The sequence below is a fragment of the Vitis riparia genome, chromosome 17, assembly GCF_004353265.1.
Source record: "Vitis riparia cultivar Riparia Gloire de Montpellier isolate 1030 chromosome 17, EGFV_Vit.rip_1.0, whole genome shotgun sequence".
Classification (NCBI taxonomy): domain Eukaryota; kingdom Viridiplantae; phylum Streptophyta; class Magnoliopsida; order Vitales; family Vitaceae; genus Vitis; species Vitis riparia.
Genome location: NC_048447.1, coordinates 14,741,099 through 14,764,742, shown reverse-complemented (window position 1 = coordinate 14,764,742; position 23,644 = coordinate 14,741,099). Strand labels below are relative to the sequence as shown.

The following is a 23,644-nucleotide window of genomic DNA, read 5'->3' as shown; positions in this document are numbered from 1 at the left end:
AAACAAAGGAAATCTAATCATATTATGTCATAATATAAGGGAGAATTACTTTGTATCGTTCTTTTTACTATAGGTAAAACGAGTTTCATAGTTTAATTTAATCGTTTTTCTTTCAATTCATTTCATAGTTTTAGTAATGACAAATAAACCATGATATATCATTGTAAATTGAACATAATTTTCAAGATAGTTTGATTATCTGATGCTTATCACAGGATCGAACCTCACCGTTATTTTCACTAGTTTAATATTGGATGATTGAAGCAAAATTATATTTATCTTTATCTAGTATCATACGAGTCAAATTAATATTTTGATTATTATATTTGTATATTATTAAAATATGAAATAATGGAATTTTCCTAGCACCGCATAAACAACTTGAATTTATCATTTTGAGTTGTTGGTACGTAGTGGTAGCGAAGATAGATTACCTAAAATACTTATTGGTAGGAAAAATGGTTCCCCACAATATTTATTCACGTATATATAAATATGTTTGTTTTAAAATTGAAAAAAAAAAAAAAAAAAAGTTGGACCTACAAGAGGAAGGAGTAATGGGTGTCTGGTTGGTTGGGCTATCTGAATTAAGTGTTTTTACATGTCCCTTGTTTTTATGCACGTGAGTTGGGGGGTCAACTCACGTGGCCCACACCCTTCGCATCTGTGACGACAACCGTGAATGTGACCTCACATCACTTTTTCACGTTACATCCTCTCTCTCTCCTCTCTCCTCTCTCCTCTCTCCTTTCCCCCACTCCTCTCCTCTCCTCTTTCCCACACATTCTGAGTGTCCAAACAAACTCTCACACACCCCTTTTGATATGCCTTCCCAATTTTCCACACGCCGCTATACACTCGTGTACTTTGCGTCCATGGCTTTTTGTGGCTACCTCTTGTTTTTTGTTTGCCTGTCCCAATCCCCCTTTTCTCTTCTCCCTCCCAATTAAACACATAATCATATTTCTTTCCCCCAAAAATTAAGAAATCAAATTTATCTTCCTGGCACGATTTTTCACATATTCCTCCCTTTACCCCATATAAAAAAATTGTTTTCGATTAAGCCCGCCTGAATTCATTGATGTTTTTTTTTACAGATTTTAAAGAATACCTTTGATTTGGTTCATAGTGCCTTTGTTAATATTATTTTTAAAATTTACAATTAATCACTAAGTGATTTAACAATTTTGCCATGGGAGCTATGCATAATAAATCATGCCACATGGTATTCCATGATTGTTGGTGCCATTTATTTATGGAAACCATATGGTAAGCTGACAAGTGTGAAGTACATATAATAAGGTAACTTAGAGTGTGACCCCGGGGAGAAACTTCTAAATTGGATAATGGAGAGAAGTGGAATCCATGAGAGCCAATGATCATCTGGCCACTCTTATTTGGACAAGACACCATTTAATCTCACATTGATCACGCCCCAACTCTAGTGCTTGTGGGGTTCATTAATTCGTGTACCAAAATCAATTTACATCTTCTTCCTCTAATGGGTTGTGCTGGGTTACACATTTTTTATGTGCCATAATCGATTCCTGCTTTGATTTTATTGTGCAAATTGTGGGATTTCATAATTCAATTACGTAGAATAAGTGCACCCATTGAGTGGAGACCCATGTTCTTCACAATTTTAATTTCAGGAACTGAAAATTGAAAAAAAAGAAAAAATGACCGGCCATTGTCATGAGTCATGACTTATGCCAAGCTGTACTTTATAAAAATGCACTGCATAGTGTGAATGCATGCCGTGATTGTCGCAGCTAAAGAAGCAATTATCTAGCCTACTATATTAATATTAAGATTCATTAACTACATTAATCAATATAAATAAATCAAACTTAGGGGTGGTCTGCGCTATGATAATTAATATTTAAAAAGAAAAAAGAAAAAATTGAAGCGAGGTATTAATAACAATTCGTATAAATAAAATAATGTGAATATTATCAAATATGTTCTAAAAAAGAGGCAGAAAGGAAGAGGCCGGGGTGAAGCACATGGGAAGGAGAGAGTCGCGGGTTTCCCGGCGCAGCTAAAAACAGAGGGGGAGTGCACGTGACAGTTGCTCCTTTACCACCAACATCCTCTGAGCCTCGCCTTAACTCTGCCCCCCAACACCTTCGAACCTTAACCTCAGTTACTTATCTTAATCCATTGGGGATCTGTGCCCTAATCATCACTTCTCTTTTATCTTCCCCTAATCTCACCCCCCTCTCGCTTCGCTTCTAAACCAAATTTTTCTATTTTTTTTTATACACCTTTAATTTTCAATTATTTGGAGTTAATGACATACTCCTTTTCCCAATTGTTTTTGTATTATTATTATTGCACTTTAAGATGTGGTATGATGTGAATTTTGTCCCGTCACCAATCACATCATGCCATATCATCATACACGATGAGTCCCTCCCCAGTCCCCAGTCCTCAGTCCTCCCCAGTCCCCCCCACCCTCTCTTTCTTTTTTCACCCACAAAAGTGGGATATTCTCAGGTCTCATTTCTTGAACCAACTTCTGTGGCTCACAGAAATCTGCAATCGAGAGGGATTCTAATTTGGTAAATTCATAAATCGTTAAAATTAAATTTAGGAATTAGTTATTTAATTAATTTCAGTATTTAGTATTTAATTTAATCTCAGATCCAAGCTTTATTATGGTCATTATTCTAATCAAGCTAAGGGCATTTTGAGATTTCAATTTCTAATCAAATTTAATTAATAAAATTCAATAATTAATGATCGTTGGATTTGAATTTCAAAAGCTTGGTTAGGTTTCAATTCAGGGGGAGTCTAGTCAATTTGGACTTTAAAAAAAAAAAATCACTTAAAATATTTTAGATTTTTTGTTAAGATATAAGGGAAATAATTTCTATTGCGGGAAATGAAGTAAATTTTTATTGAGGTTTTAAATATCGAATAGAATGAGTCACTTGGATGTACGGCTACCGTCAGTCAGCTTATCAACGCCGTTAACTTCGCCGCAACGATGTTAAGAAAACGGTGTTGGAACGTAACGGAGAACAATGGAAAGAAATATTAAAAAGAAATTTTAAAAATGAAAGCGAAAAACTGTATAAAAGATCTTAAGCGCAGAGAGAGAGAGAGAGACCTTCCGACCTGCAGAGTCCCCGTTCTTTCGCCGCACTGCTTGCAATACACGTCCGAGAAAGTGAAAGAAATTCAAAAAAGGAAAAGGAGAGAAAATTCAAGAGACCCGAGGAGATATTTTTTTTGTCGAAATTCGAACAAGATTCTGCAGCATTTTCCGTTCGGCCAAATAGTCGGATCCCACCGGACCTATCTCTCTCCGTCAAGCCCTGTGGATTCGATCACCTTCTGAGTGCAAATTCGAATCTGGTTTCTCTTGCAGAAGCATTTGCGACCTGAATTGCTCAAACTTTACCGTAATTCAGATCAAAGGTATTCTAATCTTCTATATTCTGCTTTCGTTTTTGGTTCGAAACATTCTCAGTTTCTTCGGAGGCTTTGTTTTTCCTTCTATGTGTGGAATTCTGGACATGTTTTGCAAATTTTGCTTTGTTTCTCTTTTCTCATGGAGATTTTGGTGGCAGGTTTGCTTCAAGATTGAAGTTCCAGATGACCGTTTTTCAAGTTGAATTGCCAGAAGAAGGATTTTCCCGGAAATCACTGGAGTGATTTTCTTGGACTTTTTTCAAGCGCAGAGTCTGAAGTTGTTTGCAGAAACTGAAGAGTTTTTCAGAGAAAGTGAATGCGCCTCCGATCTTCAGTTGGAGGCGTAATTTGTCTGAGAACATCGTTTTGCATAAGTAAGCGGATCTGAGAAGCATCTTGAAGAATTCCGATTTTTTTTTAAAAAAATTCTGACAGTGCAAGAGTTGTTTAGTTGGAGACTTCAGAGCAAATTTTCCCTTCTATAATCCAAGGAAAAGGAAAATTATACGGAAAATATCTCTCCTCTTGGATGGAGCTTCCTCAACCCCGCCCTTTTGGAACCGAAGGTATTTACGAAAAAACAATTTGTTATTTTTATTTCTTAAAAAAGACTCAGTCTAATGACTCCGCAAAATCAAATGAATTTTATAGCTTCTCATAATTAAAACAATAGAAAATATGATTGTTTCCTCTTAATTTTTTTTTTAGCAATAACAGAAAAAGCAATATAAAAATTCAAAAAATCAAAGAAAATTTCAAGAAAAAAAAAGGGAATTATACTTGTTAATGTTTCTAAGAATTGTTTGGACTTCTTGTTTTACAGGTGGGAAACCAACACATGATTTTTTGTCACTGTACCATTCAACTGTTCCACAAGATCCAAGACCTTCTCAAGGTAATGCTAATTTACGATCCCGAAAATATTGTCTATTGTTTTGTGAGTATGTGCATTTTTCCTAAATAATTTTGGGTAATTACTAATTATTGTTACATTTATTTTTATGTTCTATGAAGAAATATCTTTTAGAATTAATACAGTAATTGTCCGAGACCCGTGACGCCTTTGAATCATGGATCTGGGCTTGTATTTATAGTGGGCCATGTCTTGGATAGGCTGACATCGCCTAATCCAAAAAGGAAGGGCTTACCACTGATCACCCTCAGATTGGCGTGACTTTTTCTGGGACCCATCAGGAGTTAGAGCTAGACATAATTGACATTACATCTGGCCTATGCAGGCGGATGGCATTCGCAAATCCAAAGTTGCATGCCATCCATCAAATGATTATTTGACATTTTAAGCCGGAATATAAAAGTCAGTAAGTCACTCGATTGAAGTTCCTTTCTTTCCCGGGTCAATCTCGCCTCACCTAGTTCATGTGATGGAGTCGCACTGTCTAGATCATGGGACATGATTGATATTACGGTAGGCATTTTGATCGCATTCCAATTTTCCACCAGGATAACCCCACCGGATCAAAATAATCCGACTGCTTAATAGAGATCAAAATGGGTCTTCAGTTGCATGCATGTGTGATTTCATTTGAAATCATTGATTATCTGAAAAGAGTAATGCTGTTCATTTTTAATAGATACTTCAAATTATTCCTTCATAAGATAAAATATATGGTTATAAATTATTTTTAAAATATATTTTGGAGGACGGCATATTTTTATTTTTTTTAAACAATTTGAAAATGGCTATAGGGATACAAGTTCACATATTTTTAAAATAAAAGGCCCAATAGTTGATTTTCATGGTGAGCTTGTCGAGTACTCCAATTTTTGTGGCTGGGACTTTTCTCAATTTTGTGACGCAGGCCTGGAATTCCCTTGTTATTAAAAAATATTTTGAAAAAGTCAATTGTGTAATCAATGCAATGCCTAGTTTTATTTTGTCTAAACCTTTCTATTTTCCTTAGTTCAATGTAATTTCTATGAATTTCTCAATAATGCCTCCAATTTTCAGCCAATCGTACAATTGAAAGTTGATTTTTTTAAATTGTATCTAAAATGTTCCTCTCAGCCTAATTTCCATTCAAGAGAGAATTTAGCTTTCCTGCCTGCAATGCCTACACTTAAAAAACAATTAAACAATATATCTTGACATTCGTTAATCATTAATAATCTCCAAAGTATAATTTATCTTAGAAACTTGCCTAACAGCTGATTGATAAGAATTTTGTCATCAAACTTGTGTAACTTCTAACTATTTGGTCCAACTTTCCAAGTTTTGTTGAAATTCTTAAATTTTTATTTGGTTTTTTTTAGCCAATAATGAAGATAGGTATAAACAGCCGATCTCCCCAGAATGAAATGGTAGAGTGCTGTTCTAGTTTTCCCATGAAAATCACCTTACTTCTTATCCAAATTGAAGTGAAGCCCGCTGGTTCCATGAACTAATTATGTTTTAAGACCATGGCAAAAGTACCTGCATCTCATAGTTTTTGTAGTTTGCATGGGTGGTTAATCATCTTTTTCTTGTCCCTTTAAATTTCAGGATTATACTTGCTAACACGTTAGTAGTATTTTTAACAAAGTCTAAATCTGAGCTTGAGTCATGTTTTTCCTTTATGAGCAGCAGGTTACCTAAAAACTCATGATTTCCTACAACCACTGGAACGGGGAGAGAAAAACAGCATCAAGGAAGAAAATGCAATTGAGATAAGAACTGTGGATAAACCACCACCACCAGCTCCTCCCCCAAACTCTTCAGTTGAGCACATTCTCCCGGGGGGAATTGGGACTTATAGTATAAGCCACATTTCCTATTTTAATCAAAGGCTTCCAAAGCCAGAGGGATCAATATTTACAGCAGCTCAAGCAAGTACGTCCGATAGAAACGAAGAAAATTCGAACTGTAGTTCTTATACTGGAAGTGGCTTTACATTGTGGGAAGAAACTGCAGTAAAGAAAGGAAAGACAGGGAAGGAGAATGCAGTAGAAAGACCCATTGGAATAGGTAAATTTATAAATACTTTATTTCCAGTTTGTTATCATTTTGAATCATTCATGCATGGCAAACACACACGTAGAACGTTCAACCACAGAACAATATTCTTAAGGTTGGGGCGGGGGTGCCATGGGAAATGGATGGAATGTAATATTTGCATGTCCATGCACAATACATCTTTAGGAACCTAAATAGGGATGGCAACGGAGCATATGTTAGGAAAGGAAACAGTCCAGACGAGGTCGAGTGGGAATAGGAATTTTCCATACGTTTCTCTATTTAAATTTTATTTTAATCATATTTAAAATAAATATAATTTGTAAATAATTATTATTTTTATGTTTTTTTTGTTTTATATGTAAAGAAGGAAAAATGAAAAAAAATTAAAATAGTTTTGTTATTTAAATATATATATATACAGCAGGCTAGACAAGGCCGAACAAATCAATATCCAACTGACCCAAATCTGATTCGGGTTTAAAAACTAATCCTAAATCTATCCGTAATCTATTTGTATTTTTCTCCAACTCAATAAAAATACCAAAAACACTTGTCTCATTGTCATCTTTAAACCTAATCGTCTCAAGAAGTAGAGCTACTACCATATATGAGCCCTCAAAGTTTTGCTGGATATGTCATAAACGAACAGAATTCATAACAAAAGTTTAAAAGTATTTATAGTATATAATTAATCAACCCAGCTAAGAGATCTACTGTAAATACAAAATATGTTGTTGAGGCTTGGTCTTACAACATCATATCATCTAATGCACAGTACCCACCAAAGCACAAGACCGCATAAATAAAAATCCATTCATGTAGTCTGCAACCTTGTTGTGTGAACAAGATAGTAGGAGCCTAGGCCTGCCAATCCAAAAAAAGGAAAAAAGAAAAAAAGATAGTGGGAGCCTTGGCCATCTTATGGGGCAGGGCATGCTGTTCCTTCTGTCGTTTGTTAAGAAGTCAAGGCATGGGTTGCCTATAGGTAATAGATTATTGTGGTCCAATTCAAAGTGTTACTTTGACATGTTCTTGGACCAAAGTTGATCTTTTGCTTCTTTATTTATTCACTTCGCGGTTTCACAACCACTTGTCATGCGCCCTCCACCATTTGTAGTCCACATAGATTGAAATGTAATGGTTCAAGTGCTGGGCATCAAAGTCTAGCATGAGCTGTGTTGGCTTAGGTTTAGGATATAGGAGATAAGGTCCTGGTAAAATGCTTTACCCTGAGCTTGGAGAAAGAACTGAGGCTCTGAAAATAAACATTAAAAACGTGGGCTAATCTAGGGTGACTACGTACACGTGCAGGTTTATTCTACTTAATGTTTGTATGTATGTTATTTCTTTAGTACTAGAAACTAGATAATGCAATTACTATTAGCTCCAATGCTTTTGAGATAGATGTATGAAAGCCATGGAGAAAGAATTCTTTTATGAGATGAAATGTTTTAATTAGCTCTGGATATGGATAGGCACATACTATACTAAGACGAATAATTTTCTGTTCATATGTAAACATACATAGGCACCTGGAAACCACATTAATCTATATGTACAAGTTACAATAGTTGGAACTAAGAGGAACATATACCCCGGAGGATTCAGCAAACACTATACAGCTTTCTTTCTTCCCTTTTCCACCTAAACTAAAGTTTGTCGTGGTGGGAGAAAGATCCTTGCATCAGAAATGATATGGTTCTATTTGCGAGGCTGAAACGAACCTAGGGAACAGTGTGTTGAGAACTAGTCTGACTCATAAAATATATTATTTAGTGTTACAGGACGTGGGTGGTAAAGGGATTCGGATGAGATGACTAGCTCCATGGATATAGACAGAGAGAAAAAGAAAAAGAGAAAAAAAAAAAACAAAGGAATTCATAAATGATTGAAAGCAAACGCTAAATCAGGATAAGAGGAGAAAAAAGTTAATTAAAATGGTTTAGATCTTTGGGGATATGCAATGAATACCATTAAGACTTAAGAGTGGGTGAGGTAACACTAAAGTGAAAAGGAACATGTGGTGGGTCCATAATGAATGCTTTTACCACCACAAAGCTTAAAGCTTTCAACACCAACTCACCAAGGCCATGGGCCCACATCACAGTCAAACTCATCCAGGGGCTGCTTCTGTTACAGAGCCGGCGGTGAAGTTGGGGCAATGGACATCGGAGCGGCCATCTCAATCCCCTTCCAACCATCGTAGCAGCTTCAGCTCTCTCTCATCCTCTCAGTCAGTCACCATCTCTTCTTTCCTCTTCCTTTTCCTGAGTTTTCTGTATATTTGGCTTGTGGTTTTCTTTAAATAAAAAAAATTGCCATTAATAATACAATTGTTGATATCAAACTTTTGGAAATTTTGCAGGCCATCTGGGCAGAAGAACCAGAGCTTCATGGAGATGATACAGTCAGCTTCAGCTAAAGGTACCCAGGAAGAGGAAGAAGAAGATGAAGAGGAGTTTGTTCTTAAGAAAGAAAGCTCCTCAAACAAAGGTAACACTCATGCACTTGACAATTTTGCAGCTGTTTGGTGTCACTTGAAGTGTTTGGCCCTCCATGATATATATGAGAGATTCTTTTTCTTTGGGCTGAGGTTTGGCTTCCGAAGAAAATGGCATATTGGACTGGTTTTCTATTGTGGGAAAAGAGTTGAACCTGCCAGCCTGCTCTTTTATTTTATTTTGTATCTTCTTCTCCTGTTTTTACTTCATCTTAGACAGTTGTGGGATTTTACAGGGGATTTGACTGTGAAAATAGATGGGAAGAGCAGTGATCAGAAGGCTGTCACGCCGCGCTCAAAACATTCCGCAACTGAACAGAGGAGGAGGAGCAAGATAAACGACAGGCGAGTGTTACCAGCCTGACACTTGATTATTTGTTTCCCCTAAATCAATTATATTAGTTTCATCCGGTACAAAGTTGCCTTTTAACTGTGGATGTTATCTTCTTTTCTAATTCCATCAGTAATGATTTGCCTTCCTTGTTCTTGGTTCTTAAGTCCCATTGTTTGTCTAACCTTTCCTTTTCAGAGTAAGGAATCTACTTTTTCAACCTAAGCTTTCACATAGGGTGCTTCAGTTCATAAATTTCTCAATTTCTTTTATTAATTAAAATTAGTTGGAGGGCATCTGTTGGCTTCAGGCCTCTTAAAATGATCATTTAAAATACTTTACTCCATTTTTTATTGCAAAAATGGCAACTGTATCATAGTTTTTTGGGTATTTTGTGTGTTTCTCCCTATTATTCCTCATTTAATTATTAGATTTGATGTAAGAAACAGTTGAAATGAAAATATACTACGTTACTCATCTATTGAACAGGGGAATCCCAAAATTATTTGTTTTTGAAAAAAGTCTAGTTCTTGTGTTGCATACCTACAAACTTAGGAAAGCCTCTTCTAAGTTGTAGGTTTCAAGTGAAAAGAGATACATAGTGTTTACCAGAGATTGGGTTGGAAAATTTCCTCCATAATTTTCTGCTCGCTGCTAGAGTAAACATTGGTATTAGTGACTCGTGAGTGTTCATTATTGTGATACACTCTTCTATTATTATAAAGTTGCCATGATTTTGAGAAACTTACCTTTTTTTAATCTTAGAAATAAAAGTCACAATTTTGTGGGATTTGTTGATTTGGCAATATTGTTCTTGACTTGAAATTCAAACTTTATGGGTGCAGATTTCAGATGTTGAGAGACCTTATCCCTCATAGTGACCAAAAGAGAGATAAAGCATCATTCTTATTAGAGGTACATGGATGTCTTATGATAATAGCTTTTTTTTCCCTTGTTTGACGTTAATTTAATTCTTGAAATTGTTAACAGGAAATCTGAATCTTTATGCAGGTCATCGAGTACATTCAGTTTTTACAAGAAAAAGTACATAAATATGAAGGTTCATTCCAAGGGTGGAACCACGAATCAGCAAAATTGATGCCATGGGTAAATCCTATACTAGGCTTAGTACATTTTCTGTGATTGCAAACACAAGCAGGGACACCCCTGGACAAGGATATTTTGCTTTTCTTATTTTACTTTTTCTGGGGTTGTCCAAATGGGATTCTTGGACCCCTTTTTTCCTCGAATGGGTCTGCCTTGTTTAAAATGCTTATTCTTCCTGAAACTTGTTGAGTGACTTCCTCTACTTTTTCTAAAACAGCGAAACAGTCACAGGCCAGCAGAAAGTTTTGCTGATCAATCTCGAGGCATAAATAGTGGGTCTGGTCCAGCATTAATGTTTTCTGCTAAGTTTGATGAGAATAATGTTGCTGTCTCCCCAAACATTTCCAGGAACACACAGAACCCTGTTGAATCTGACTTGAGTGCTTCTACTACCTTCAAAGCAATGGATCGCCACCCTGGACTAACAAACAAGGCGGTACCCATTCATATGCAGTTGCAGCCAAACATCTTCACTCCTGTTGTGGGAGGTGGTGGACTAGCCCAACTTCCGCCTAGGCTGGCACCTGATGCTGAAAATATGGCATCTCTGCCACAATCCCAGTTATGGCAGAGCAGATCATCTGTTACCACTGAGTGCACTGTTGCAAGTGATAAGTTGAAAGAGCAGGAGCTAACTATTGAAGGGGGTACCATCAGCATCTCGAGTGCATATTCCCAAGGGTTAGTATTTGAATTATTCTCTCTTCATTTTGTTTGGGCATGTTCCTGGGGTATACACTTAAACAAAAAAGGTAAAAAAGAAATCATGATTTCATATGCTTGATCCAGATCCTTCGGCCATATCACTGAGTTTAGTGGCACAATTTTTTTCAATTTGTTTAATTTGGAAAATAATTAGTGGCATATGGTAAGCAGTGCAAAATAATTTCATGATTAAGACACTTAGGATGGTATTAATCATGGTACATAGAAGATGGTGAGTTGTATGGGTTCCTAATCCTTACGTTAAATATTTGGCTGGTTTTAGCATGATATTTGAGGCACATCTGTATTTGTCGCACACTGCTATGTTTTTTGTTGTGTAAGACATTCTTAGTTGGAATTGCATTGAACAATATTTGTTGTCCATCCTGTCCTTGGGCTTGCTTTCCTCTTGCACAGAGGACTAGGCAGCTGCCTTAATACATTCCCATCTCTACACATGGAAGAAGGACTTTACACTGATGCCTATATACTAGTAGTCTGAGGTTATTTTAGCATAAAATCCAAAACTCATTTGTTTTTTAAGCACCCAATTATTACTGTTGGAACTATTTTTTCTCTCCCTTTGAGAAAATAGTTCCCCCCACTGGTTCTTTTGCCAAAAGGGAAACAATTGTTGAGACCCTTACATTGAGATTGAATGTTCAAGTGTGTAAGATGATAACACCAAGGAATGCTTAAATTGAACAGGTTGTTGAATACTCTGACACAAGCATTGCAGAGTTCGGGAGTGGACTTGTCAAAAGCCAGCATTTCAGTGCAAATTGATTTAGGTAATAAAGCAAACAGCAGACCTACTGCCCCAACACCCATTATCAAGGTATTCATCCATCGTATTTGGTTTTCATGCAATATATGCATATCCATCGTTAACTTCAAGCTCTGTAGAGCAGTAGAATGCAATCTTGATCCCTTCTTTTTTTCTTTTATCCACTCCTAGGATAACCAGGTTCCCTCTAGTAATCATGCCACGGCACGTTCTAGAGTTGCAAGCAGTGGTGGAGACTCTGACCAAGCCCTGAAAAGGCACAAGACTTGCAAAAACTAATATGACAATTCAATAATATTCTTTTTTTGCTATTTAATTTATTCATTTTTTGGGTTCCTTCCCCTGTTGGGAGGGGGTTATTCATGTCTTCTCCTGGTTTATAAACTACCCAGTTGAGAACAAGACCAATTGTACATGTAGTATTTTTGGGCTTGTTGGGATGCACAGATTTCCCTAACAGGCAAATATATATTACCTTTTATTTTTGTATCGGGTCTACAATAGAGGCTTCCATCCTAATGTTGAGAAGCTGCTTTTTCATTCAAGGCTTCTATTTATGTTAAGCCCCTCTCCTTTGCTTTTTCTTGTCATTACTTAATTGAACGTAAGTTGTAACCCAAATTATATTGTTTTGTGAAACAGAAAATTTGAGAGACCGATGTACTAAGTTTCTATGCTACGTTTTCATTTCTTCTTCTACTGAATCAGGCCGGTCTGATCAAATACATAAACCTAAAAGCTTCATTCGGCCTAAATTTTAAGTTTTAAGTAAAAATAATATATTTGAAAAAATAAAATAAAATCTACAAGGTAGATTTTCAACCAAAATAATTTTCAAACTAGTGTATTTTAGCCACTTTGACATTGAGTTGGGCCAAGATTTCTTTAATTGATGATTACGGTTTTAAATTTATCTTTAAAATCATAATCATTAATTATGGCTTTAATAGTAAAGTTAAAGTAGTTAACAATTATTTGACCGATTTAAAAAAAAAAAAAAACCAAAATTATAGTTACTATGATCGAGAATTATTTTGGATGGGGATTTACTTTGTGAAAATTTTAAAAATAATAATAATAATTTTTTTCAAAACTCCTAAATTGCTGTGTCTGTCTAATAAGAAATCTTTAATTAGTTGATTGAAATTGAGTAATTGTGCCAACTTAGCAACATTAGGCGTAGGCCTCAGGTTGGGTGGGCCTCCTGAGCCCTGCACAGGGCCCAATAAAAGCATTTTAGCATTGTGACCAGGATTGGGAGAAATTCCACAAGGATTAAAAGCTCATCCTATTTCCATAAAGTGTTTTTCTTTTACAAAATTATAAAATCATTTTTAAAAATTACCGAATAGTGTTATTTTTTATTTTTAAAAATAGAAAAATGATAAGTATATTTATATAAAATATAAAAAAATAAATTTATTATTAAAAGAAATAACTTTTACAAATTTAAGATACTAATCTTTTTCTTCTGAAATTTCTTTTTCTTTCTTTTTCCTTTATTTTCTTGTCAATCCCTTTAAAAAAGAAAAAGGAAAACAGTAGGGGGCGTGGGCCCGGCTGCCGGCAGTCACGCCGAGTAGTTTGCCTTTTTTTAATTTAAATGTTAAAAAAAATTTGGGAATGAAGAATTTGAAGGATGAAAGTGAAAGGAAAGAGGAAAAAAAAGGGGAGGAAAATGAATTGGATCAAGGTTTGGCATGATAGGTGTTTGGAGGTTGAAAAAATAAGGCAATTTGGTCATTTCATATATGAATTATATTTAAAAAATAAGTAAAAAGATAATTTTAGTAAAAACACTCCCAACCCCACACTTCAACTAATTTCAAACTATACTTAAAACTTTAAGGTATTAAGCCCAAGCTTACATACCCACCCTAATTTTCGCGGGAAACAAACGCATTCAGTGGATCGGTCAAGTTTGCAATCTGGTCATCTCAAACCCTCCTTTATCATCTATGACCCGTTCTCGGTTACGATTAATATTAGCATAATTGAAATGAAGATGCAGCAAGTGAACAAGATGAGGTGAAGCGTCGATTTTATGGCAAATGTCTGGTGATTGGCCTTCACTTCTTATGAAAATGAATTAATAAATAAAATATAAATCATTAAATACTATAAATACGGGACGGGTCTTGTTTCAGAGAAGTAGTCTGATAAAAACATCACTATCGTAATCATAAAATTATGCTTTCCTCGTTGAAAACGAAGAATATAAGAATTCAAATGCTTAGAAATTAGAAGCGAGGGAGTGATGAGTGATGTGATCTTATTTTTTGGAGTCTTTTGTTTCGAAGAATGCATTGTTTAGGCGATCACTTGCTTTCTTGAATTGATTTTGTATGAAATTTACTTGGAAAGTAGACCAAGTTCACTACACCTTTTGAGATGAAAGTGATATTCCATTTAATGCTACTCATTATTAATCAATTCACTGTTGAATTCTAGGTTTATGGTGCTTTGAGATTAAGACATTTTGGCACGCTTTCCTCTACGATTGACTTCTGGGATCATTCAATGTCATAAATAATTTACTAATATTTTCTTGGAATTGGTTATAAATGATATGGTCTTTGGGTTTCCTACAAGCCTTGCCTGGGTTATTTAAAATCAAAAGTGGGTTAATTCCGAATATTATTTTTGTAATATTAATATTGGCTTTATCCCTTTTAATTAAATAATCATTGTGAATTTTTCAAATTTTTATTGCCCTTTGATTACCTCACCACTACCAGTTGTGATTGGTTGCCACTTGCCACACTTCAATTTTGGAAGCTAGTATTTGGACTTTGAGATCTATTTTAGATTTTATAAGACGGTCGTCCTCTGTCCTCTATGGAATCAAAGTCTTTCTTTTTTTTTTTTTTTTTTTAATATAGAAAAAGTCATTAGAATGATTGATAAGTTGGAACCACCGAATAATTTGCATATATTTTTATATTTCTAGTAATATTTCATCAAACAAGTGTACGGACATTGCAGTTTGTCTTCACAGGTTTCACCATTTTCAGTCTGGAGAATCTCACCAAACAAAGTCTGTCAAACCTAAAATCCTTTACGCTCCTAAAATGAGGTACAGTCCCCACTTCCCAAAGACTTTATGAATGGGCAGGTTTGATAAGGTTCATGTTACCTGTGTGACAAGCAAACAGAAACACACCAATCCTCCCCATCTGGAGCACTTTTCACTCAAGAGTCAAGGACAAGACAAAAACGTTACAACTTGCAACATTGTGCAGTCTAAATCAATTTCAAAAGGGAAACGGGAAACCCCATCACTCCCTTTCTAGAGGGTTTGGTGCCAATTTAATTTGCCTTAAAAGCTTTCTTGTAATGGCTTAAAGTTTCATCTCAACCACCCACATACTTTTTCCACGTAAGTTTCCATTCTTTCTGAGTCTTCTTCCTCTCTAAAATTGGTTTTTATGAATAGAATGATTTAAGAATTCAAGAAAACATAATACAAGCGAGAAATGGTCAAGATGCCAAGAATGAAATTATAAGGACCAAAAGCAATGACAATTTCCACCCATTAAATCAACATGGAGGTTGGTTTGGTCCTTTCTTCCAAGACTCCATGTCTAAATCCTTTGAATAGGTAAAATTCACCTAATCCAAATTATCCAATACACTGCACTAGCAACTGTTAGAACCACACGAAATGGAAAGTGGCAATGACTTGTAAAGAACAGATAAATTTTAGAATTTAATATATGCTAGAAAATCACAAGGGCATGGATTTTTAACAAAAGAAACAAAAAAAAAAAAAAAAAAAATACAAAGGAAGGAGGAGGATTAACCTTCCGTGGATCCACATTTTCCACCACACCAGATCTATATTTGCATCCCCCAGTGTGCAATGCAAGGGCTCTCATATCACCCTGTAATGGCAGGGTTAGCTTCTATACATGACTTGGGATTATTGGCATATATAAAGATATAGCTGTAACTCCAGCTGCTTCCAGGAATCCTCTCAGGCTTTCTCTTGTTTACTCTCCCCAAACGATCTTCGTGGTTTGCCCCTTCAGATTGAAACCCTTCATGGTTTTTGTATTTGTTGGGGGAAAGAGCTACCTTTTATATGCGATAGAACAGCATACTGGGAGAATATGAACAAACTTTAACTGCCTTCTACCAGTAAAGATCATGAACTACTACTCAACGGCTCATTTAATGGTTGCAAACACTCCTGCGGATTGGCATAGAAATAATCTTCTTCTTTAGGTCTGTCTGGAATCACTAGCCTTTTGATTGGGTTCCCCATGCGATCTCCATGAGACTCCTTTACAGCAGAGGAGAATTCATCCCAACTCAGAGATCCTTTGGTGTACTGGTCTATCAAATCAACTAGAAGCCTTCTGTCCAAAAGAATGGTCTTCTTGAACCCAAGAAATCTGAAGCAGAATCGGAACATAACAGATCCCAAAACCGTGAATACACAATCAAAAAATTATGGAACAAACTAAAGAACCTTGACTAAGACTAGCTTTTAATTAAAAAACAGTATAACGGTAATCTCTCAGATTCTTGAACAATTTCTCCTCTAAAAACAATAATAATGAATCTCAGGCAAACAAACCTACAACCTTAGCAGTGATTTCATGCTCAAAATAAGAAAGAAAGATTGGTTTCTGGAAGGCACAACTTATTTACTTTTATAACGTTATCTAAAATATAATCACTGAAATTGTTGGTAGAAGAGTACCTGCGATGACCTTCAACAACCTTGGCCATGTTTCCGTCATATGTAGGAACAAAAATATCACTCTCCAATGAGACGAGATAATCCAATGCTGCCATCTGAGACGAATGATTCTGGAAAAATCTAAGGTCTGAGGATTCCAATAGTGTCTCCTTTCTGACCTGTTTCAACAAACCCAAAAGCAACTTGTAAAGACAGAAAAATAAATCCAATTATTAAAAAGCTCAAGGAATTAGCTACAGCATCTACTGACCAATTTTGGATAGGCTGCTGCAAGAGTTTCCATTCTCCTTTCTCCACCATATATTTCTCCAGCAGCAATATAGATCTGGATATTTCGATCAATGTCCAGTGCCCTCAGTGTCAGAGCAGTTTCCTCAGGAGTCAAGGGGCATAAACCATCTTTCCTTTTCAAGTCAGAATTTATAATTTTTTCTTTCCACCAGGGATAAGCATATCTGCCAAAGATGTGAATAATATTAGGTCAGGAACATCAAATCTAAACTATGGACTTCCTTGTGCCTATTTGTTGTCAAAGAATAGATATATCTCACCTCATTCTTGTCAACTCTTCCACCTCATCTTCATTGCAGCCTTGTGTACATCCCGAAAATGCTAACATGTCCATTTCATATCTCAGATGAAGCACTAGGAATGGACCATTTTGCCTCAGAAGCCTGATAACTCTCCTACCCAACTCCTCTATTTGAGAAGTAAATCTCAAAGCACTGAAATTTACTCGGCAACGCAACTTCTGAATCTCTAAAGGTTGCCCATTATTGGCAAGCCGGGCATCGGTTCTATTTAAGTGCACAACTTTGTACTTCTGTATTAGTGGAAGAATCTGTATGCAAGAAAAAGGGAACAGTACCTTTGAGGATAGGAGCCTACATCAAAGGTTAAAAATGATATTGGAGAAGCCCAACAATGGTTAAATAACATACCTGATTACGATAGTAAGAAATATCTGACCAACTAATGGGAGGCATGGAATAGAACACTCCTTGCTCCACCCTCTTCTTTAGCCTCGGTGGTAGCTCTTTTAATACACGAACCTCATCTCTCAATGATGTAATGAAATGATCAACATCAAATATATCTTCAAACTCACTGCCATGTTAAGCAATGATAATCATATTATATGAAGAAAAAAAAAATCGAGTAATTCAACATTAAAACACAGCAGGAACACCACAGCATCCATTGTTCCATAACTTTCAGCTATCTCAAACACAGCAGAAGGCAAATTGACATACCTTGGGTCAGCCCAAAAGGAGGTTTTATCCAGCTCAGGGACAATAAGAGTGACATTTAAGTATCTAGCAATTGCAACCATGTCACATATCTGTACAAAATATAAACAAATGAAACTAATTAGCAGGTTGATATGGCAGCAGCAAATTACAAGTTCAAACCATCCAGAGGGAAGAAAAAAATATGATATGCCTTTGGCTTTCACACTTTGTGAACCACTCACCGCCGCTCGCATTTGATTAAGTCCTCCATTGCATGAGACCATCAAGTAACCATTGTTCTTATAAACCCCTAGTGGCAAAACAAAAAAAAACAAATTTCAAAATGGAAGATTGTTAAGCACCAACTTTTACCAAGAAAAGAGAATATGCCACTTAAGATAGAGTCATCAATTCTTTAAATCAAGGACAGTTTAAGCTGAGATAAACGCAATTAAATGCAAGTAAGAATGGAGGATACAGCACACAAAACCATGACATACTAGAAATAACACTTCGACAGACCAGTGAGGTGATGAAGTGTTTGCTTCCTTAGAAAGGATTGATGCACATACTAAAGAAAACTAGGCCAGACTAAAAACTAATGAGGCTGAAGAATGGTTGCTGCTTGTGTTTTACAGAGAATTTGAAGAGACAAATCCATCACCCAGAATCATCGCTAAAAAATGGCAGTCCAAACTAGAAATAATGTCATTTCATGACTTCTTAAAACTGATCATAATGGATCGGGGTGATGCTGACACTTATTTTGTTTAATGATCCCATTTTGGAAAATAAACTTCACTTCCAAACGCTGTTGAAATAACAGAAGACCCATTTAAATTCTTCCAAACACTCCATTCATCTTGCAAAACAATGGAAGAAAATCGGGCCCTGTTGATATCATTTTCGAATATGCCGTTTCCAGAAAATTAGCAACTGTCTTCTAGATTATTATATTTTTTATGGTAATAAAAGATAATAATGATAAATATGCTATCTGAAATTTCTAAAAGCAGCTTGTTCATGGAGAACTTCTAGAAAACAATGCCAAAATCATTGTCTGCGTCGTTTTCCATTTCACCAAAAATAGTTTGGAAAACAATTCACGTAGAAAAAAAAAAGGGGAGGGGGGTAGGAACCAGCTTTTTCAAAACGATTTGAAGTGATCACCCATATGCACAATCAAAATATTCGTCAATTACCAAATCTAGAACAAAATGTCGGTTGTTCCTCACAGGTGAAACAATTAAAATTCATAGTGATGCGAGTCATAAACGAAATTGAAAAGTTTCTGAACTCACTCTTGGGCGGAAGGACTCGCGGCGGAGCGGACCACGCCAATTTGTCGTCCAACGCCGCCGCCGCGGAGGAAGAATCTTGTGTAAAACAAGAAGGCCAACCCTTCAAAACCCTAGGGCCCCACATATCTCCCAACGCCGTTAACTGAACAATACATGTCCATAGCAAAACCGAGGTCGTAGCCCTGATCATCCATAGCTTCATTCGAGACCTTGATGTCACCATCGAACTCTTTAGCTTCTCCACCCTACTCGCACTCAATGCCTTCAACCCCATCCCAATAACAACCCCCTTTTTCTCACTCCTTTCTAACCTACACATTCCGATCTTCTCCCCCCATGCATTCACAACACAAACCCTAGATTTTCCCAAAACAGATTTAATCAATGCTTGGTCAAAAATAGCTCCCAGCGGTCCAGAATCTCGAAGATCCGAATTGCTAAAATTAGTAACAAATTATACCAGATCCAAATTTGCGCAAACCTTACCTAGAATTACCAGAAAAAGCACAATTTCCCCACTTCACTTTCTCATAAACCTCTTAAATTCAAGGATTCTTGGTCCAAAAAGCACCCACAGAAACTTGATCTTTCACACATTACCCAAGAGACAATCTAAAATCCAAACCTCAACATTTACACTCTATATGCTGCAAGCTTTCCCTCATTCGAACCAAGAAGTCGGAAATTTCCGAAGATGAGATGAGGATTCCGCCAAGAAATCGCCGGAAAATGAAGATTGGGCCACCGGCGAAGATGGGAGCGCGAGTACAATATAAAGAGGTGTGCATAATCCGCGTCGTGACTGCACATAAGCAGAGAAGAAAGCGAGAGAGCCGTACACAAAAATGATGGGTTTGTTAACCACGGTTGGGCTTAACTCCGGTTAAGAGTTTTAACCGTGATTGTGAGAATCAGCCAATAAATGCCAGCCAGCTAACTGGTGACACTGTAGGACCCAGGAGTGTTAAGTCCTTCAGGCGTGCCGACAATCGAGCCATAGAGATTTACACGTGGCTCTCTGAGATGACGGTGTACCAAACTCCATGTATCCGATTCGTACTTCCCGTTGGATTCGGGTCATATTAATCGCTTCACCGGTTCACCCCGCGCCGACATTTTATCGCGATATTTTCCAATAATCTTTCCACGATACGCCCAAATTAAAATGAAGATTGACCCGTCCAAACTTCCTTCTAAGTTCTAAGTAATATTTATCAATTTTTTAATCGGTTTTTCACCTAAATTTTTAGGACTCAAAATTTATATTTTTTTATTCTTAATTAACAATTATAAACCATAAAATTTTAAATAAAATAATAATAATAATAATAATTGATTGACTAGATGGTGTAGAAAATAAAAGAAAACACCATTCATACATTGAATTAACATAATAAAAAAATTATATAATTATTATTCAAAAATGTTGAAGATAAAAACTTGTGTTTGACTATATATTATATTTTTTATTTTTATAAATATTAAATATTAATATTTTGTATGAAATATACTAAGAATGCAATTTGACAAGTTAGGTGAGTTGAGTGTCAATCGAAACTTAAATTGATATTGAAATACAACAACTCGAAAAATAATCAAACTCAACTTCCAACTCGATGGAATCAATTTAAACTCAACCTAAATTGAAATTATTAAAAAAATATATAATAATCAAACTCGACTTTCAACTCGATGCAATCAATCTAAACTCAACCCAAAATGAAATTATTAAAAAAATATATGGAATATAAGAAAACTTATTTTAGATTTTTAAAAATCAGTAAAAAAAAATTAATAACAAATTTTAAAACTATTATTTTTTTAAAGATGAATCTATAAAAGTTCATTGAAATTGTTATTAATTTAATTTCTAAAAATAAAAAATAATAAATGTATCCAATTTTTGTTGAATAATAAACAACTGGGAACCAAAAAAAAAAAAATAACATCTAGTCTTTTACATTTCATGATTTTTTATTATGAACATTAAAAAAAAATCAAGTGAAAATTAAATTGCAATTTTTTAAAAATAGAGTAAATTAATTAAGGACATTAAGTTTTTTTAAATAGATATGTGAAAATTCATGTTTTTAAAGATAAAATTTTTAAAGTAATTATATATTGATGTTTAAGTGTCTATTCAAAGATCAACTTAATTTGAAAGCAAAATATTATGAAAACGAATTCATTCTCCAAATAAAATCATCATGCTATCAATTCAAATTTGTTGATAATAAAAAAATCAAATAGTTTGAGTGTTTGACTAACATACTTAAAACCAAATTTCAACTTTTTTGATTTTATCAAATTCAAACATACACTCAAACTTTTTCCAAAAATAAAACCCTTAAATGTCAAACATAATATTACACGTTTAATCTCCATTATTCAACAAAATATTAAAAATAAAGAAAAAGTCATATGTGACTAAAATTCTGGAAATTGTCAAAGGTCTCTTCCATAACTATGTTTTAAAATAGTTTTTACAAATATTTTATAAAATAAAATTTTATTTAGAAATCTAAAATAATTTTAATATTTTTAAAATATTTTATATATTTAGTATTTTATTTTTAATTATTTTATATGTTTATATAATTATTTTTTAAAATAATAATAAATAACACTTTTTATTTTTTCTTTAAAAATAAAAAATTGTTGATGTAAGCAGATGGTAGTTACCAACGAACCCTCCCGACAACAGTGTAAATTTCATTAAACCCTTCCGACACCTGTGTAAATTTCATTAAGACGGGCTGGGGAGATGTCAGATTCTCGAGGGCATTGGAGCTCCAGTTTTCGACACTCAAAATAGTGGGTCCGCCATCGATCGACGGAGACGGAGAAAAGGTATAAATGTCGGCTCTGTGGGCTTGGCCACTTGGATGTTCCCGCTAAGGTGCGCGTGGTACACTCGCTTGGGGAGGGGGTGTGGGGATGGACATTGCGGTGGGCTTGCAAAATCCAGAGAGCCCATTGGGGATTTGGTTGATGGGAATAGTGAGTTTAGGAAAGGGTCCATCGCATCCTACCATAACTCTCTTTATTATTTAATCCATTTTTTAATATAAAATTTTCAAGATTTTTATTTTTTATTTTTTATATCAGGATATAAGATTCTCATTTTAATATTTAATTAAATTAGGGTTTGAAATTTCATTTGATTTTCATTCCCTTTCTTTAATTGGTCATTTAAAACAAAATTATTTAAAAATTAAATAATTTTTTAATTGGATGAGTTGTCGGCTATCCTTTTGTCTTTCCGTTTGTTTTCAACCTCAAAAAATGGGAATAAAAAAAATACCAAAATATGACATATTTCCAAATGTGAGGATCATGAGAAACTCCATTTGTGAAATAATCTACAAATCATTATAATATATATATGAATTAAAAAATAAAATGCGCTGTCAATTATCACTACATCCTTTTCAAAAGCAAAACTTTACATATACCTCACTTTAAGGCAAATCTAAAAGCAATAATAACAGTAAAAGAAAAAGAACAAAAAAAAGGAAGGTTTACCAGACCCACAAATTATGGAAAGTAACAAAAACATAGGATAGGGAGTAGAGGCATGAGCATATAGTACATTACAATCATACAATTTCAATAATATAGTTGGAATCCAAGGTTTTTACCTCTTTACAAATCATAATGTAAAGACCATTTGGGCACTGTTAATTGTCCACCGACACAAGTTTTTGAAGACGATATTTTAGTAGCAATGAAGGGGAATTAAAGATGGACCCAAAAATAAATAAAAGAATATGGTATGGGAACAGTGATGACAAATGAATAAAATAGAGGTGGAGTAAGGCTTGAGAAGGCTCAACTGAAGTTGATTTGATTGAACATTGGCTCTGATCGCAACTTCTAGGGCCCTCTGGTAATTGATGAATCAAGGGGTGATTGCAACTGCTACGTTTTCATATCCTGTTTTTTAAAATTATGAATGTGTGACAGAGAAAGGCTTCATAAAATAATGAAGTCTACATTCCAATGAAATTTATTTATTATCATTTTCAAGTGTGAAGCGAATTTCAAATAAAAGACAAATATAATATGTTATGACTTATGATATAGATGGCTTGCAACTTGAAAAATTATTATTATTAATTTAAAATTCTTCTACATCAGAGATAGCTCCATGTTACGTGTAAAAATTTGTTGCTGATTTTTTTTTTTTTTTAAACATCTATTAAACTATTAAGAATATTAGATGAAGATGTTTTTCAAAATGAATTGGTTTCAAAATTGATAACACAAGGAAACCAAACTAACCCAACGTTTAGAAAGCATCATTAGTTTAATTTTTTAATAAATTGTAATGTTAATTTTTATTTATTTTTTAAAATTTGGGTGTGTTTAAATGAAATATGGGCAGCACGAACTCTTTACACCACAAAAATGGTTGTGCAATTAATATTAAAAGCAAAATTAAGTGCCCACAATAAGAGTGAACCAAAAATTTAAAAATAATTAAATAAAAAATACAAAAATTAGAATACCAAATACGATCCATAGATATAACTATATGACATCATATTAGATTACAAATCAAACAAATAAGTGAGATCAAAGTTCCAAAAAAGAATTG

General features: G+C 34.8%; 2 protein-coding genes across 3 annotated transcripts; one reads left to right on the top strand and one right to left on the bottom strand.

Moving 5' to 3' along the window:
• The first annotated feature begins 3,089 nt into the window (after positions 1 to 3,089).
• LOC117904651 (transcription factor BIM2) lies at positions 3,090 to 12,366 on the top strand. Of its 2 annotated transcripts, none has more exons than XM_034817361.1 (12): positions 3,090 to 3,426; positions 3,579 to 3,986; positions 4,244 to 4,315; positions 6,005 to 6,382; positions 8,513 to 8,606; positions 8,739 to 8,866; positions 9,110 to 9,218; positions 10,050 to 10,119; positions 10,216 to 10,311; positions 10,529 to 10,992; positions 11,725 to 11,854; positions 11,975 to 12,366. In XM_034817361.1, exons 2-12 carry the CDS (start codon positions 3,950 to 3,952, stop codon positions 12,080 to 12,082), a joined length of 1,686 nt encoding a protein of 561 aa, XP_034673252.1. In that variant the 5' UTR covers positions 3,090 to 3,426; positions 3,579 to 3,949; the 3' UTR covers positions 12,083 to 12,366. The 2 variants fall into 2 exon arrangements, with proteins under 2 accessions (XP_034673252.1, XP_034673251.1); XM_034817360.1 differs by having other exon boundaries at positions 6,002 to 6,382.
• Positions 12,367 to 15,306: 2,940 nt separating this feature from the next.
• On the bottom strand, positions 15,307 to 19,850 carry LOC117904792 (rhamnogalacturonan I rhamnosyltransferase 1-like). Its single transcript, XM_034817554.1, has 8 exons — positions 19,045 to 19,850; positions 17,986 to 18,053; positions 17,765 to 17,853; positions 17,453 to 17,618; positions 17,063 to 17,352; positions 16,762 to 16,966; positions 16,512 to 16,669; positions 15,307 to 16,200 (listed from the first exon to the last, which is right to left on the bottom strand). The coding sequence occupies exons 1-8, from the start codon at positions 19,361 to 19,363 to the stop codon at positions 15,951 to 15,953; spliced, it is 1,545 nt and encodes a 514-aa protein (XP_034673445.1). The 5' UTR covers positions 19,364 to 19,850; the 3' UTR covers positions 15,307 to 15,950.
• Positions 19,851 to 23,644: the final 3,794 nt, after the last annotated feature.